The sequence below is a fragment of the Chenopodium quinoa genome, unplaced genomic scaffold (assembly GCF_001683475.1).
Source record: "Chenopodium quinoa cultivar QQ74 unplaced genomic scaffold, ASM168347v1, whole genome shotgun sequence".
NCBI classification, from domain to species: domain Eukaryota; kingdom Viridiplantae; phylum Streptophyta; class Magnoliopsida; order Caryophyllales; family Amaranthaceae; genus Chenopodium; species Chenopodium quinoa.
Genome location: NW_018744137.1, coordinates 291,341 through 309,118, shown reverse-complemented (window position 1 = coordinate 309,118; position 17,778 = coordinate 291,341). Strand labels below are relative to the sequence as shown.

The 17,778-nt window shown below is 34.1% G+C and overlaps 2 protein-coding genes across 3 annotated transcripts; one reads left to right on the top strand and one right to left on the bottom strand.

Moving 5' to 3' along the window:
* Window positions 1–3,996: 3,996 nt before the first annotated feature.
* Window positions 3,997–8,032, bottom strand: LOC110692929 (ABC transporter F family member 4-like). The gene is made up of 2 exons (XM_021870010.1): window positions 7,876–8,032; window positions 3,997–6,482 (listed from the first exon to the last, which is right to left on the bottom strand). Exon 2 carries the CDS (start codon window positions 6,469–6,471, stop codon window positions 4,324–4,326), a length of 2,148 nt encoding a protein of 715 aa, XP_021725702.1. The 5' UTR covers window positions 6,472–6,482; window positions 7,876–8,032; the 3' UTR covers window positions 3,997–4,323.
* A 2,192-nt stretch (window positions 8,033–10,224) lies between these two features.
* LOC110692928 lies at window positions 10,225–16,621 on the top strand. Of its 2 annotated transcripts, none has more exons than XM_021870009.1 (6): window positions 10,225–10,507; window positions 11,040–11,916; window positions 13,195–14,729; window positions 14,911–15,030; window positions 15,120–15,291; window positions 15,407–16,621. In XM_021870009.1, the coding sequence occupies exons 2-6, from the start codon at window positions 11,097–11,099 to the stop codon at window positions 16,366–16,368; spliced, it is 3,609 nt and encodes a 1,202-aa protein (XP_021725701.1). In that variant the 5' UTR covers window positions 10,225–10,507; window positions 11,040–11,096; the 3' UTR covers window positions 16,369–16,621. The 2 variants fall into 2 exon arrangements, with proteins under 2 accessions (XP_021725701.1, XP_021725700.1); XM_021870008.1 differs by having other exon boundaries at window positions 11,036–11,916.
* The last annotated feature ends 1,157 nt before the right edge of the window (window positions 16,622–17,778 follow it).

Below are 17,778 nucleotides of genomic sequence, written 5' to 3'. Positions count from 1 at the left end.
ACTGAACTTATTGGAGTCGAACTGAACTATAAATAAGCTGAAGAGAATAGGCCTTATTAACTAATAGAGTAGTAGTATACGAGGGATACCCAGTCAATTCCCTAGATAAACAAAATTTGTTATATAATTGTCTTTTCAAGTGCCAGTGAAGGGGTATATGAGTCTTTTCATGTACTAGTTGAGGGGTACATGTGTAATTTTCTCACCAAACAGTAAAAGCAAAAAGCAAACAGTAATTGGACAACTCGTCAGAAGTACTGAATAAATGACCCTGCTTTTTCAATATATTTACAAAAATGACACTAGATTAACAAAAATTCGTTTATCTGGCAGATTTACTTGTATTTTTCCGTACTATACCCTTATTTACTTTAAAGTTAAAGATGATTTCATGAAATAAAGTTAAAATGACGTGAAATTGTGGGGAAAACGTTAGCTAGTTACTTAACATTGCGAAGTGCTACTAGTAAGCTAAGTTTGGCGTAAATCATCAATTACCTTCTAGATTTCTCTTGATAAACCTTAATCAACTTTCAATTTACATTGTAATAAACTTAATGGCTTAACCTTTATGAAAGGAATTTAAAATATTGTCACATGTATATGTTTGACCAATGAACTAAAGCATGATTAGTTAATCGGCTTAATCCAAATCTTGGTGTGAAATGCAAAAAGATATACTTGATAAAATTTTGACGCTTTACAAGTGTATACTAATATCAAAATGCCACGTACTCCAATAAAGATGAGAAGAGACTTTTGTAGAAACAAAAGAAAAACGTGAATTGAAGAATTGATAATGACCTAACCCCTAACGTCGTAACGCGTAAGTAAACTGCAAACTATCCACGACTAATACAAGTGTTTACTTGTGCAGTTGTGCACGAGATTTATTTTTTACTTAAAAAAAATGATTATTGAGAGGGTGTATTAAATTAAAAATTATTTTAAAATGTTAACAATAAAAATTGAAAGTATATTTTTTAAACGTTAAAAAAAGAATTCTTAAATTATCTATAATTAAAAGATTCTAATTAAGAACATCAAAATAAAACGAGAATATATTTTTAGAATTTTTTATATACACTTGGGTCTACCGTACACCCGAAGTTATTTGCTCATTTAATCCATAAATGAGCAAATAATCAAATATTTTTTTAGTAAGTTATGATGGACCCTTTTATTATTTACAAATCCATAAGCATAATAAATCGATGATTAGCAATGCCGACGGCTAAAATTATCAAAAAGAAAAAAAAGTCAATACATTTGGCAGTTTATCAAACCATCAACGACATTATGATAAAGCTTTTTTAAAAGGTGGCTTTTTTTGTGAATTTTGTGATAGATGTATGATGTATATCTAATTAATCAACTTAATACTCAATCAAATATTCTATCCACTTTAGCTAATTCTAAATAAGTCATTCTAAGACTTCTACTATATTCTTCATTTTTTCTTTTTTGCCTTAGCTTAAATTCATAGATGTTAGGTTTGATTTACTTAAAATATTGAAGAAGGATAAAGCAAAATAAAAAAGTCTTTGATCAACAAAAAAAAAAATAAAATAAAATAAAATAAATAAAATAAAATAAAATAAAATAATTCTATACATTGAAAGTGACATTTATTATTTTGAAACAGAAAATATCATTAGAAAACTTAATTATTTGGATGTAGTGGAGTACTTGATGTACATGATGAATTAGACCAAGGGACATACAACAACTTATGTTGATTAAATATGTCCATATTCTCCGCAATTTAACTAATGAATATCACACTCGTGTATATCTCTAAATTTATACGCGTAGTTTTAATTTAATCAACAAAATTATGTTGATTATGTGACTTTCTCTAGATTGAAGATCTTGACAATCTATGTTGTATTGATTATATCAATTTATTATTAAAAATAGAAGTTGTTAAAGAGAGTTAGAGTACTTTACAATATTATATTTAATTATACTAATATGTTACGCGTCAATTTATCAAAATTAAAATAAAAAAAGGGTAACAACGAAAATGAAAGTTGTTTTTCCAAAATTTGACCATACCTTATGAAGTGTATATAAATTCATGTGTGTATGACATTTTGCCACGAGAAAAAAAAGCCCCACAAATTGCTCCACCAAACTCACATTGATTTTTGGCAAGCTACCCTCTATTGCTTCTTATTACATATTGCAAGGAAGAAAGAAAAACAAGAAAAAATTTGAAAGATGATGCAGTTGGGTGTTGTTGCTGAGCTCCTTGAACAATACAGGGCTGTTCTTGCAAGGATGAGGCTTGAGTTGGATGCTAGAAGGCGGTCGTCGCCTTCGTCGTCTTCTTCTTCTCCGTCTTCTTCATCATGGTCTCCCATTTCTGAAGGCTCACCTTCTTTCATTGTTTATTTTTGATGATGAAAAAGCCAAGAATGGTGTTTTTTTTTTTTCATCTCTTAAGGTTATGTTTATTTAGTTGTTGGTTCATTTTTTATTGTTTGAATTATTATTTCATTTATTTCTTAATATGATACAATAAGTATTGTAGTTGATCATATTATCCATCAAAAATTTAGAGGTATACTTGTTCAAATTCTTTTTTATTGGGATGATTTATGATACCATTTACTTTACTTTAAAATAAGGTTATGGATATCTCATGAAGATCAGTATTAACACAGTAATTATGAGTTTACGTAGTACATAGTTTTGATGCTAAGAATAGCTAAGGTGTTTTTGATTGGAATGTAATCTTCTCGATCTTGTACGTGATTAAACTCTCTTACAAATTGTAAATTACTGGTTCTTCGTTTTGATTAGCATCACTTTGTAATTAATCTTATTTTTATTATTTTTTTTTCCCTTGCCAATTCTTCACTTACTCTTATGGCAAAAAAGTGAATTCTACATCCCTACAAACTGACAAGTTAGTTAAACGTTACTCCTTAAACCATAGCTTTGGATGGAAGCCAAGTATGGAGGTATGGTTGATAGTTCCAAATTGAAGAGTGCATGTATCTTAGAATTGAAGCCAAGTATGGAGGTATGGTTGATAGTTCCAAATTGAAGAGTGCATGTATCTTAGAATTGAAGATGTGTTAAGAGTCTTAAGACCACATTATTTTGATCAAGTAATCGTTCGGTTCCTAAATAAGGCATAAGGGCGAGTGATGAGAATCGATCCCAAAATCACTTGGAATCGAGAGGGAATCTCTAACCACTTGAGCTATCCCTCACTCTCACGATTTTAAGGATTTAAGTTGTTCATTTATTTGCTCTTGGTAAAAAATGGTTTGGGTGACTAACTTGTTTTTTGGGAAGCCAAATTTACACACCTCCCTTTCAATAATTCGAGTAATTGCCTAATTGGAGTAGATAAACATTCTTTAATAATTAAACCTAGAAAATGACAAATCGATTCATTATCATTAATTCATTAGTAAACGGGTAAGTTTACTCTTTTTAGAAGTAGCCAAAACATTATTATTAACTCATTGAATATCCTTATGATGTACTCAATCCCATTAACTTTTAGTGATATTAGAAATCATTAGCCCAATATGTTAGACATGACAATAATTTTCCTTGGATTTGAAGTGCACTTTAATGTAGATACAATGTGTGGTAACAAGGCAGTCCATGTGACATTGCTGTTTTTCAAAATATTGTGGTAATGAACATCTTCATTCTCCTCTTGGCCAACTCTACATTAATGTTGCATGACATACATCTAACGGCGAGGACGACAAGCAGGGCCAAGCCCTGTTTGTCACTGTCCCCATAATCGGCTTATCATTTGTGCCTTCATATGCCTTTGCTTCTGATTCTTCAACCGATGCATAACTTGCTACATTGTTTCACATAACTAGCAGTTACAAGTACTAACTATCGCGCTGCCTCTGGCCTAGATTTGCCGTAAACCAGTGCTTGCCTTTCAATAAAACAGGTTAGATTCAAATAAGATTATACGTTGACAGAGCTTTAAAAGCAAATAAGAAGTTGAGATGATGATGATACAGTACTAGCTTTGCGCGTCTTATTACACGATTGCTTGTTTACAAAAAATATAACTCCATAAGTTCAATTGATTATTCAGTAACATCTTGCGTCTTATACAATCACACTCGTTCAAAAAAAGAGTAACTTCCGTAGAAAAGAGGTAAACAAAGAAAATCATAAGATGGAAAACCAAAAAAGAAAAATTATCTGCTTCAAATGAAACTAGAAGCAGATATGAGAGATAATATTCATACAGATCATCATATTGAAGCCTCTGACTTGGGTGTAATGAGGAGCTAAAACAGGATATATAGTACAATGTACAGGAAGCGTTCTTCAGTCATCAACTTCAGCCTTGATCTCCTTCTGGAGGTCCTCCTTATACTCCTCAAATGTTCCAGGAAACGTTCTCACTGTCCCATTATCGACGATCCAGATCTGGCTCTTTTCTTCATCCTCACAAACACGTGAAATCAGCCGTGAATCATGACTAACCAACACAACACCCCCGGTGAACTTATCTAGTGCATCTGCAAGTGCATCAATACTCTGCATGTCCAAGTGATTTGTGGGTTCATCTAACAGCAGTATATGGGGCTTTGACATTGAAATGGAAGTAAAAACCACCCGGGATTTTTGGCCTCCAGATAATTTTGCAATTGGGGTAAGGTGATTATGACTAGGAAGCCCGAATTTCCCAAGCTTAGCTCGGACAGCTTCTTGCTTGCTCATCCCTTCTTGATCGGGGTGTAAACGGAGGAGATATTGAACAGGGTTTTCATCCATTGTTAAAAGATCAACGAAGTGCTGCGAATACCTTCCTATCCTCAGTTTCTGGCTCCTCCTGGCCTCGCCTTCAGTTGGGCTCAAATCGCCTGCCAAAAGATTGAGCAGGGTAGATTTGCCAGCACCATTGGGCCCCACAATAGCAACACGGGTACCCATATCAATACCAACGTCAACATCTGAAAGCCTAAAATCAGGTCGATTAGGGTAGCTAAAACTGACTTCAATGAGCTGAAGGAGTGGAGGAGTGAGCTCAGTGGGTTCTGGGAAGTGAAACTCCACTGTGTAATCTCTCCATTTGCTTGGAGCTTCTTGCACTGCTTCATCTTCATCCACTTTTCCTTTTGATTTTTTCTTGGATACTTCTTTTGCTACTGCAAACTTTGCTCTCTCCTTCACTTTCTGCTGCTGAGCCTGGTTTCCTGATCTTTTAGCAGCTTTCAATTGCTTTTCATATACTTCATACTTTTTATTCATCTCTTTTCGACGCTGTTCATATCCACTCTCAAAATCATCAAAATTACCCCTGTATAATTGAAGCTTCATATCATGAAGATGTATAATCTCATTACAGACAGTGTTGAGGAAATCGCGATCATGAGAAACAACAATAAGAGTTTTTTTCCATCGGCATAAATACTCTTCTAACCAAAGAACTGCTCTAAGGTCAAGATGGTTGGTTGGTTCATCAAGCAACAAAAGAGTAGGTTGCATAAATAGTGCCCTAGCTAGTGAGATTCTCATTCTCCATCCTCCGCTGAATGACTTGGTAGGACGCTCCTGCATATCCTTTGTGAACCCTAAACCAGCTAAAATTTTAGATGCCTGAGCCTCAGCAGCATCTGCATCCAACAAATTCAGCTGCTCATACAATTCAGCAAGTCTCTCTCCTGCATCATCCCCACCATCATCATCATTGGCACCATCCTCTGCAGAAGAAGCATTCTGCAAAGCTGCAGCCTCTTTCCTGAGTCTCACCAATTCTTCATTGGCTGAAACAACTGCTTCAAGTGCTGATCTATCATCACCGATTATCTCTTGTTCTACCAGTAAAACATCTATATTTTTAGGTACTGGAACTTTTCTCCACGCCAAAAGCTTCAAAAGGGTAGATTTCCCCATCCCATTTGGTCCAATCAAACCATACCTCTTTCCATGAGAAATTTTTATTGATGTATTCTTTAGGAGTTCTTTTCCTCGAGCAGAGACGGAAAAGTTCTCTATTGTAATATCTTTGATATTAGCATCAGCATCATCTCCGCCCTCAAGGACAGAAGCCCGGCTTCCAATGACAACAGTGAATGCATCACGATCATCCCTCAAGGCCTCTCTTTTTGCCAGCTCAGCAGCTTGAGCAGCCATCATTTCTTTTTTCTCTCGTTTCTTCAGCTCTTTATCAGTTATAGAAGCTTCAACCAACTTGGGTTCTGGCTTCTGCAATAAAGAGCTTTGCTTCTCTTCTTCTGAGTTATAGTCATCATCGTCATCTGATGGAGGAAGATCTATATCATCAGTATAAGATGAGACTTTTGGAGGGGCTTTTGACTTGGGCTTACTAGACACAGATGCCTTTTTTGTTTTGTCCGGCTTTTCATCCATGCTAGCAAGCATGGCTGAAACAGAAAACTTCTCTTTCTTCCCCTCTTTGGATTGACCTTTCGAAGTGGTTCCGGCATCATCAGATTTTTTCTTTCCCATTGAAACGATAACTGCAACAAAAAAATGGGCCAGTCATTCACTATTTGTATGATACCAACCCTTAGTTTGAAGACTTGCAATCATAACATACAAACCTAAAGGGCTAAAGGGCACTTCAGATCCTAGTGATTGCAAATTCAGCAGCTACACTGCTACATCACCAACTATCTAAATATTTTAAATCTTAACTGTATACAATTATACTGCACTGAGCTAATCTTCCTCAACCATGTCAAAAATCGATATAGCTCGTGAGTCAAGGCATACTTCCTCCGTTACTTATTACTTGCAAAACTTTCATTTTCACAATTACCAATTCGTAATTTCAACTATGAATATCTCTAATTTTCAGCAATTAAAAGCTTTAAAAAGTTGATACTCCCTCTGTCCCTTTTTTTGTACCATGTGTCATAAAGTGGGTGCAAAAATGGGGGACAGAGGAAGTATTTAATAATATTTGCCGAATCAACTATAACAAGACCCCACTTGACTGAATTATCACATTTTTTCTTTTCCATTGAAACGATAACTCCAACAAGACAAATGGATAGTCATTCACTATATGTACAAATGATTTCTTGTTCTCTACCAACAAAGAAAACAAAGGCTATAGAAACACACAATCCCATTTGCTGTAATTAAGATTTCATCATTGCTACAAGCCTACAATCCTCGAAACATCATAAAAATACGAGAACAAATTTATTTGAGATACCAACCCTTAGTTTAAAGACTTACAGTCTCAAACTCTCAAAAGACAAACCTATAGGGCACTACAAATCCTAATCCAAGTAAGTGCAAATTCAGCACCTACACTGCTACATAACCAATTCTTCAAATATTCTAAATCAACTCTAAATTGCACTGAGCTAGCCTTCCTAACAATGGAGATCAGTGAAAACCGATATAAACCGTGAGCTATGGCATACTTCCTCCGTTTCTTAATACTTGCTACACTTCTAATTTTACACTTGCTACACTTCTAATTTTACACTTGCCAATCCATAATTTCAACAGCGAAATATCTTTAAATCTCAACAATCAAAAACTACGAGTATAAAAAGTTGATATTTTGGAAACATACACCGAGTCAATTATAGAATTATAACAAGATCCCATAGGACTATATTACGAACAGACGAAGTATAAGTTGCAGACAAGGAAGCATCTAAATCACATCACATAATCAATATTGGTTACAACAAAAAAAATCTCAAAATAATCAGAAAATTCCCAATTGAATTTGAATCCACAAATCACAAGGAAAAAAAAAAAAAACCCAATTAAATTTGATAACAAACATAAATTCGTATAATAATAGCTTGAACAAATCCAAATCAGCAGAGATTCAAGAAGGGTAAAATGAAATTAACGAGAAAGAAACGAAAGAAGAGAAAAAGTTACCAGAAAGTCGGCAGTTTTAGGAAGACAAAATGGATAGCAATGAGAGCAGATGAAGTTGAGAACAAAAGTGTGTTTTATTCTCTGGTGCGTTTTATACAAGTGATAGAGATTTCATATTGGATTTAGACTTTTGTAATAGCTATTGTTCCGTTGGGCCCAAGGAATTTGCATTCAGTTTAAGTTGAATTTGCATTCAACTTTAGTTTTGGGCTCTAAAAAGAGGGGTTTTTTGTTTTCCAAGTATTTTTGCTACTCCGTAATATTTTTGGGGTTAGGATAAGATTTTAAGTGATGAGATGAAGTTTAGTTCACATGGTAATTAGAACTTCTTATGAATAGTAAAATTATGAGAATTGGTATAGTTAAATTCATGGATTCCTAAATTTTGTGGGAACTCAAAATTTCTAAGAAATTTCACTTCCCTTCTTTGTATAGAAATATTAGTATTTTATTGAAAATAAAATTCTAAACCAAAAGTTTTATTGAAAATAAAACTTAAAATAATTTTTTTATCCTATTGTATCTTTTTTTTTTTTGAAACATATCCTATTGTATCTTAGTTGGTCTTGTATCTACAATAAATTATTGTAGACTCAAAATTTGACACTTTCAAATAATAAATCACATTTTGGATGATATAATCACATTTTTTGATTATATAATTATCTTTTTATGAGTCATATTTTGAATTATATAATCTCATAGTAAATCATTTAATGAGATTATATAATTATCTTTAGGATGATAATATTTAAAAATCATATTTTATCTGATGTAATTTACTATTTGATATTTTTTTATAATGATAAATTCACTTTTTTAGTGAAACATTTACATAACAGTTGGAATCACTTTTGTAGTAATATAATCGCATTTCGTATAATTCGTAAGGTATACTAGAAGGTTGGATCTACAATAAGTTATTGTAGACCGGGTCTATTCTAGTCTTTACCATTGTATGGATTTGTATCTATCCAAATTTTAATGAAAATAGATTTCAAAAACCAACCTTTTTTTTAATCCTATTCTACAAAAAAAAAAAAAATCAAATAAATCCTAGGTGTCATATTAATAAATAATTATCGCCTATGTGGGCACGACACTTGTCGAAAAACTGGAAAATCAAGGGTTGTTATCTCGTGACATGACTTAAACTCTTAAAGTTTAGCTTTATATATTAACTAGTTTTGTGCCCGTGCGATGCCCGGGTTGTTATTAAATTTTAAGATATATTTTAATCTATACGTCAAATTTTAAAATATATCATTGATACAAAATTAGTTAGCAATTGACGTATTTTTGTAACGATTTAAACTTGTAGACATGTAATGACTAATAATAATAATATTGGTGAAAAACATTTCTTGACCCTGTCTGAAATGACTCGTAACCCGGCCTGATTAACAGGTCTACAGACAATAATAAAATTATATTAGATTGTGAAGTATATTATTTTAATTGATTAGAATATATTATAACCCATGGATGTGGTACATTTTGAACTAACTCCTTCGCTCTAAAAAATATAATGATACAAAAAATAAATTTATATGATAATTTATGAGAGTTATAATCTAATTATTTTTTGAATAAAATTATAATTCAATTTGTACATATGAAATATTGGTACTTTATCAAAAATAAAACTCTAAATTAACAATTTTATCCTAAAATTATATCCAAAGTTGATTGAAAATAAAATTTTAAACTAACTTTTTTATCCTACAAATTGAATTTTATATAACTCTATCCTACGTGGCACGACACTTGGCAAAAAGTACGACACTTGGCAAAAAGTTGAAACGCCAATTATCGCTGTCTCGTCACCTGACTAAAAGTTTAGCTTTATATATTAGTTATTATTATATGATTATATTATATGATGGTTATAACTACCAAAAATGTACATCATTTCCTTATTCTATTAATGGCTATGCATATAACGCTGGACATTGCATAATTACCAAATATATTTCCTAAAAATGTATAGAATTTAACAAATCATGCATAGATTAACTTATAGATTATGCATATATATTAGTATATATTCAATCCTAAAATGTATTGAATTTATAACAAATTATGCATACATTAATGTTATTAATGCCTAATAATCCTTTTTAACTCTCCTTAATAAATTTCTTATATACTCTTTACATATCATTTTTCTTTCTAACTGTCTAATCAAACTCAAGCAAAATCTCATTATTGTCAAACGTGCAATTATTTTCCAATACAAAAAATGTGGAATTTCAAAATTGTACTTGTACAAATGTACAATTGATTGATCACCAACTACTTTGTATACTTGTATTACTTCTACGGGTTTATCACTTTATCTTGTTCTCAAATAAAAGATCAGAAAAAAAAAAATTATAAGAAAAAAAAAAATTAATAAAAATTTCAACCACCGACACGTGGTTGAGAATCTGAATTGACAAATAGAGGTCCATAGACTGTGGCGTAAAACAAATAAATAAAAATAATAAAAAAAAAATGGAGTCAAAAAAACCCAAACAAAAAGAAAAATTGATGCCAATTGCATAAACAGAGTGACTGGGTTAAAGAGAAAGAAGAAGAAAAAGAGAGCATCCAACGACGTAGTTTTGTGGGTTCATCGATCAATCTTCAGGTTATCCCTAATTTATTGTATGAATTGTTGATTTTATTTTTCAAGTTTTGATTTTGAATGATTTTGATTAGTTTCATTGTTCTTGATATTTTTGTGCGTTTTAAATATCTGATTTAATATGGATTTTAGGTGTTGTGAGATTTTTAGGTTTTGTTATATTATGGAATTAATTGTCTGCTAAACCCTAATCTTAGGTTGATTATTGATGGGGTTTTCTCAAATTTATCAGATTATAGTGTAATCATGTTAATCTCTTTGATTCTAAAAGATTTTGCCTTTTTCTTTGGAATTAATTGTCTGCTAAACCCTAATATTAGATTGATTATTGATGGGGTTTTCTCAAATTTATCAGATTATAGTGTAATCATGTTAATCTCTTTGATTCTAAAAGATTTTGCTTTTTTCTTTTTTGGGGTTTCTAATTCAGTTTGTAGATAGTGTTCTGCTTAATTATTTTGTTTTTGATTGTTGATTATTTATTTCCTGATTCTGGGTATTTAATTTTGCTGGGCATTTGGTTGGATGAAGGAAGGAATCATATGCTGGAAGACTAAGAAATAAGTGTGAATTTTGAAGATTGCTATAAGATATGATGACTTCTTCTGGGTCAGGGGCATATAGGGTTGGAGGATCTTTATCATCATCTAATCTTTCACCCTTAGCTCCCCCGTTTAAGGTTGATAAATTCCTTTTGAAGCCGAATTCAACGAACACGTCGGTGAATTATCCTGATGTGCCTGTGTATGGTACTTGCTTTGATCCCACCCCTGGCCACTTCTGGAACTCGTCTTCGTCGTCTAACTCTGGACCAAACTCTGTAGCAACTGAGTCTGTGGTTACTAATACCAATTGCTCATCTTCAGCTCACATGTATGGGTACCGAGACCCCCAATCCAGCAGTTCGTCTGCCAGTGTTTATTATGGTAACACTAATTCTGTGCCTGCATATGACCCCTTTCCGTATGAACCTTTTCCAACCACAAAGACTGATGAGGCTGCAAAGCCTTTTTATCCTCCATATGTTTCTCCTCCACCCCAGAAAGATGAATACTTGGGTTTGGGGGTTGGTAATGGGCCAAGTTATGACTTGCTGTCTGCTCATTTGAGCGGACGTGGTTCTGCTCAAGTTGATCACACACAAGCTATGTCTGGTGATGGAAGATATAAATCAAAGTGGGGGGTTTCCTGGAGTGGATTGAATGAGAATGATCATGGCAAATTGACTGATTATACCCAGGGATTTGTCTCGAAGGACTTAAATAGTTCAAAGCTATCCAACAACAAGAGTCCTCTTGTTGATGGGAATAACAAGAGTCAACCTTCTGTTGACATCAACGTTCATTCTTTTGCTAGTGGAAGCAACAGCAATAATCTGTTTGGTGATGTGAGCAACAAGACTTCAAATCAAGGTATTTTACTCCATTTTTCTTTGCATGTTCTTGTAGACCATTTCAATGCCATGGTGTTCTGTTCTAGGATTAGCATTTTTAATGCTAGTGAGAGTCGACTTCTTTTTTTCGTTGGCTTGTTCTTTGTTGTTTATGGCTTATTAATTGTTGCTAGTGAAGTTGAATGACCGAACAAGTAGAAAGGGTATAATCAGGAAATTTTTTAAATTTACTGGGGAATGGGTCAATTGTGATTGGATATGAATGAGAAAGTTTACTGTTGCTTTATACATATGGTGTTATGTTTATGTTATTCCCGGCCTTTTGTCCTGTAACTTTTATATAACATGAGCTCTTACCAAATTTGATGTTGTTTGGCTTTTAAGTGATCAATATTACCTTTTCTCTTGCTCTCTTAATGTCTCTGAATTTTCGTACTAGTTGTGATGTTGGCAAGGTATTTAGTAAATTGTATAGCTTGCTTTGACATAGTCTAGGCACCTTGCTAAATCTCAGTACTGATGTTGGTGGAATGCTGGGGCCAGTGTATTTCCATACTTTACATTTTTCGAGCTATTATTGTGGCTGAGATCTTCTGATTCAGCCCTGATAGTTTTAGCTTTGTATCTGTGTTATGGTGGGATTAGTGTGTTTTTTTAAACAGCAGCTGTTAAGATTCTGTTCTAGGAGTTAAAATCCTATATTTTTTGAGTTTTGGATTTAAATGGACTAATTAAAATAAGTCATTGTGGAGTACAAGACAGCTGCTGTATTTCAGCAGTGTCAACTGGAAACAATCTATTGTTCTCATGGGGTAAGAATATATGTATATGAGTGTCCAACATTATACCCCTTTTACCCAGTTTAGAGAGGGAGCTTTGTTAGCACTGGGGATTAGGGTAGTGATGATGATGTTGATCAAAGTATTCTACCGTTTTTTCATGCTAGTGATCACTGAGGTGGACAAAATTGGTTTATTTTTAAAAATTGACCATCAAGGGTTTTTATTTCCTTTCCCAAATCACTTTACATGTTGTTAGCTTATGAAACCATGCTAATTTTGGTATCTATGAATCTATCATAGCAACGGGAAGCATGTTTCTCAGAAACACATGAATGCTTTTTAGTGTACCATTTAAATGTGAAAGCTTGTTGGTTATAGTTTTCTTTTGGCCATGAGAAACCAAACAGTCATGATAAGTCTTTTGATTATCTTTCAACATTATATCTTCTTGGTATGTATAATGCTAAATCCTTGATATCTTTGTGATCGGTGATATTTGCTGTTCTTATATTCAGGGGCTTGTGGTTTACATGGGCAAGTCTCTACTGCTAAAGATAACTGCTTCGATATCTTTGGGGGAGGATATAGTCTGGGAAGTCTTGGGATAAATCAGCTAGATTGTAAGTTATCATCTGATTGCTCAAGAGCACGAACCTCTGCTTTTGCATCCGTCACTAAAGAAAGCTCTCATCTTCAGGAACCAGTCCTGGAATCAATTATAAGTTTCTGTGGCCCTCAAAAGGCGATTAGTTCTTCACCCGAGGACCACTTCAGCCAAACAGGCTATTATATGTTTGGTCGTCCATCAACCAACAACACTTTCCCCATGACTGTGTCTAAATTACCGTATGGTGGGAGCAGCTCTTTAGTGCAAAGTACTCTATCAGGTGCTAATGTGGATTCTATGGGTATTGATGCAGCCAACCAAAGTAACTCTGCTGCAGGGTATAACTCTTATCAAATGGAGCCTCAGATGCCAGTTGGCTCAAAAAGCCATTCGAGCATTAGAATTAGAAGACCTGTCCCCTCCTCAACAGCAGCATCCTCTTGCCAAATAAGAGAAACTGCAGATAATAGATTTGATGACAAAGTTGTTTCTGAGAAAAGGAAATTTTCACCTGAACTACCTCATGAATTAAATTTAGATGGTTTAAACATGGACGCTAGTGATGCTGAAGCTGTGTATTCTATAGAGAAACATTCTGGGGGGTCTGATGGCCATAACCCTGCTGAAGATTCACCATGCTGGAAAGGAGCTTCATCCCAATTTTCACCATTTGGGCGCTCTGAAAGTGTGGCTTCTGATGTTTTTGCAAAGAAAATAGATAGATGCAGAAGTTTGAGTTCTCAGGATCTCCAGAATAAGAGCTTTTTTTATAATGCTTCTGCTTCTAAAGATTTTTACTCTGGAAAAGTAAATGAGGCAACTTCCTTAGAGAGGCCTTCAGCCCTGGATTGCTCATCAAATGGCAATGAAGATATTGGTATTGTGAAGAACCCAAAATCCTATTGCTTTGATCTTAATACTGGAGATGGCCTTCAATCTGCTGATGATTGCCATGCTTCTGTCATGGAATGTGGTATGATGAACAAATCAAAAGCAGTGTCAGACCTAAAACATTCTCTGACTGCACAACTCAATCTTAAAGGAGACTTGTCATCTGCAAGAAATGTTTCAGCAAATCCTTCTTCTGAAAAAAGTGGGAAGGGTACTCCTGCTGCTGCAAAGAGTCTTTCTGGTTTGCCATCAAATATTGACATTAATCGCTCTAATTCACTTCCTGAAAATGAAGCCAGTGTAAAGTCAGCCAGTGAAGGTCCTGATTCAAGAATTGATGTTAATGTTCTGCTGAGAACAATGATGAATCTATCAGAAATACTTCGGTGCTACATCCTGAATAATCAAGTTGAAGTTGCAGGGATACAATCTGTAGCCATTAAGCAGATCATCAACAATCTTAATGCTTCCATGTTAACAATGACTGGACATACTAATGTGCTTTCTTCACCAGACTCTTATCTCCAGAAAGATTTTCCTGCTGGTCAGATGGTATGTTGCTTTTGCATTCTGTTTTAGTTATATTTTCCATGATCTGGAAGAATCCCTATGCATGAGGACTAGGATATCCCTACTATGCTCTTTCTCTTGGATAATCTATTATCCTGAAGTTCAATAATGCTGTTTAGTATTCTATAACTGAGTTGCTTATGCTGCTTAGTGTGGGTCTCAGGTGAATGATGCTGAAGCATTTGCTGCTTCTGTGAGGTTTGGTGGGACAACTGCGGAGATTTTGGATAATGTTTCTGTAAAGGATGATAGAATTCCATTCGGGGATGCTAATATGACGGAGGTATGCTTCTTTAGAATGGAAGAGGAAATAAAGAGAATATAATTGAGGAGATTTTGTTAGTTTTAACAAACAGCAATTTCTGGTTACAGGCTGTAAAGAAGCTTCTTTCTGAGAATCTTGAAGAGGAGGATATAGACCAGCAAAAACTTTTATATAGAAATCTGTGGCTTGAAGCGGAAGCTTCACTCTGTGTCATGACTGCTAAAGCTCGCTTTCTTCGTATGAAGACCGAGATGAAGAGGATCCATGATGTAACAAAAGGTAAGTTTTATCTTGAGTTCATTGTGTTTGGTAATCTAGTTTAATATTGTTGCTCAAAGTGATTGGAAGTATGTTGCAGATAGAAATATCCCTATGAGCTCTGATGTTTTTGCAGATTTACGTAGGGCTGATGAATTAGCAAATGAGGATAAAAAACCCCCGCTAATTAGTGAATGCCCAAAGTCTACTACAACCAGCTATCATAATCACACAGGGTTCTTCCATACTACAAATCTACAGGTAGTGGGCTCACATGTCTCTGAACATGAAAGGTCAGGATCAACCAAAAAGGAAACCAATTTTCCATCGCCTTGTCTTTCTAAACCAGGTGCCCCTGGAGACGAGTCCGATGATTCACTCACTGCCAGCCATGCCAATGATGTTGACACTGGTGTTATGGCCAGATATCAAATCCTTAGGAATCGTGTTGGTTGCTTAGACTCTCTGAATAATGAGAGCAAACAATCTTCTAGTGAATACAAGTGTCATTCGAGTTTGTATGATTCAGGCAATGGTATAAATGCTTCAGGCATGACTACCAAAGAAAGTGATCTTGATACTGTTTTTGGTGGGTATCAAATTTTGAAGTGTCGGGATGGCAACTCAGATTACACAAACTACGATGGCGAACAGTCACCAGGAGATGAAAACTATCTGCCTGGCAATAGTTTCTCCATCCCAGATAAGGCTTTAACGGATTCCCAACTGTCTAACTCATTGGGTGTTACTGATGAAAATGAGGCCTCTGTTATGGCTAGGTTCCGGATCATACAAAGTCGTATGAATCATTCAAACTCCATGATCAATGATTCAACTCCAAGTACAGCAGTTGCTGAGGATGGAACTGAAAAAATGGGTGGTTCGCAGCAGGACTTGAACATCAAGATAACCTCTTTTGGGCCATATCCTGAATTGACTGAGGATGAAGATGTAAATATACTCAAAATTGGTGTGAATGGTGTCAGTGATCAGGCATTAGCTCCAATTGTCAAGAACAGTGTGATTTTCGAGGGCTGGTATGATAACGACTGCTCTTCATCAGCAGACTGGGAACATGTCTCTAGCCGTGATGTCTGAAAACAGGATTGATGCCGTGATGTCCTCCCTCGCACGTTTTAAAGCCGCTTGTACATAATAATTAGTTACCTCCAGAACCTTTTTTTCTTTTCTTTTAAGTTTGTAATAAGTGATTGCACGTCTTGGATTATCAAACTTTCTATTGCGTGGATTATGCTTGTTTGGATATATACTAACTTTAATGTCTAATTGTTCGTACATTTTGTATCCAATTATCAAACTTTCTACTGCATGGATTAGGCTTGTTTGAATATATACTCTGCAAAAAGGGTTTCAGAAAGGTACTCTAGTTATGACTTTGCCATGGTTGATAATTTGTATAAGGGTATAAGGGTTTCGCGGGTAACCCTTGTACAAATTATTATCAACCATAATGTCTTTGATTTTTTTTTTTTAATTCTAAAATAAAATATAATGTTTTTTTTTTCATCGGTCAAAATAAGGTCTTTGCTTGTGTGATGCACCGAATGACTTCTAATGACTTCTAAAAAATGTTTCCTTTATACGGAGTATATATTACGTATAGAAGAAGAATACATATTAATAAAGATTATTAATATCAATCACAGAGTATTAATTCTGGTTGGAGGGAGAAATTCGAACATTTTCAGATATTCTATAGCTCCATAGCCTCCATTTACTCCGTAATTAACTAGTACAGAGTAGTATTCTTTTTTTTTTTTCTTTTGTTTTTCATTGGAAACCCCTAAACATTAAAAGATAAAAAAAATCTAACTTGCTAAAAATAGCGGTATGTCTTTTCAACTAAAATTACTTAATGTGTGTTTGCCTCATAAGAGGGTTAGTTCTTTGGTCACAATCATGTTCATTATAAAGAAATTTGTCTTAATTTCAAGTTTACTAAAAGGTGCTAACTGTGGTAGGGTTACTACATATTTAATTATGAACCAAATGTACTTAAAATCTAGTGTAGAAATAGCTTACCAAGTTTGTATTCAGCCAAAAAACAAGAAGAAAAAAAAAAATCAAGTAATGAAAAAATGAAAGGGGATGAGGCTATATAAATGAGGGTAGAGAACTAGCTAGCTAACCAATAACAGAATGCTATGGAAAGTAATTATAGTAGGAACTAATTATCATTAGTGGAATTATTAGCTGTTTTTTATGGTTTATATGCTTCTTGAGTAATAATTTTACCAAAACTTTTGGCAGTGGAATAATGGATCATTATTAATTTGTTCATTTCAAAATGTATATGGATTCCAATAGTGATCATATTCTTTGTTGTTGTAAAATTATGAAATATAGGCTAAAGTCTATGATTAAAGTATTCAACCTGTCATTTGTGGTTCCGACCAATCATATAATTTCAAGTTAAATTTCGCTTAATATGACTAATCTATATTAACATCTTGAAAATCAACCTTAATAGAAAAATGACTAGCTATC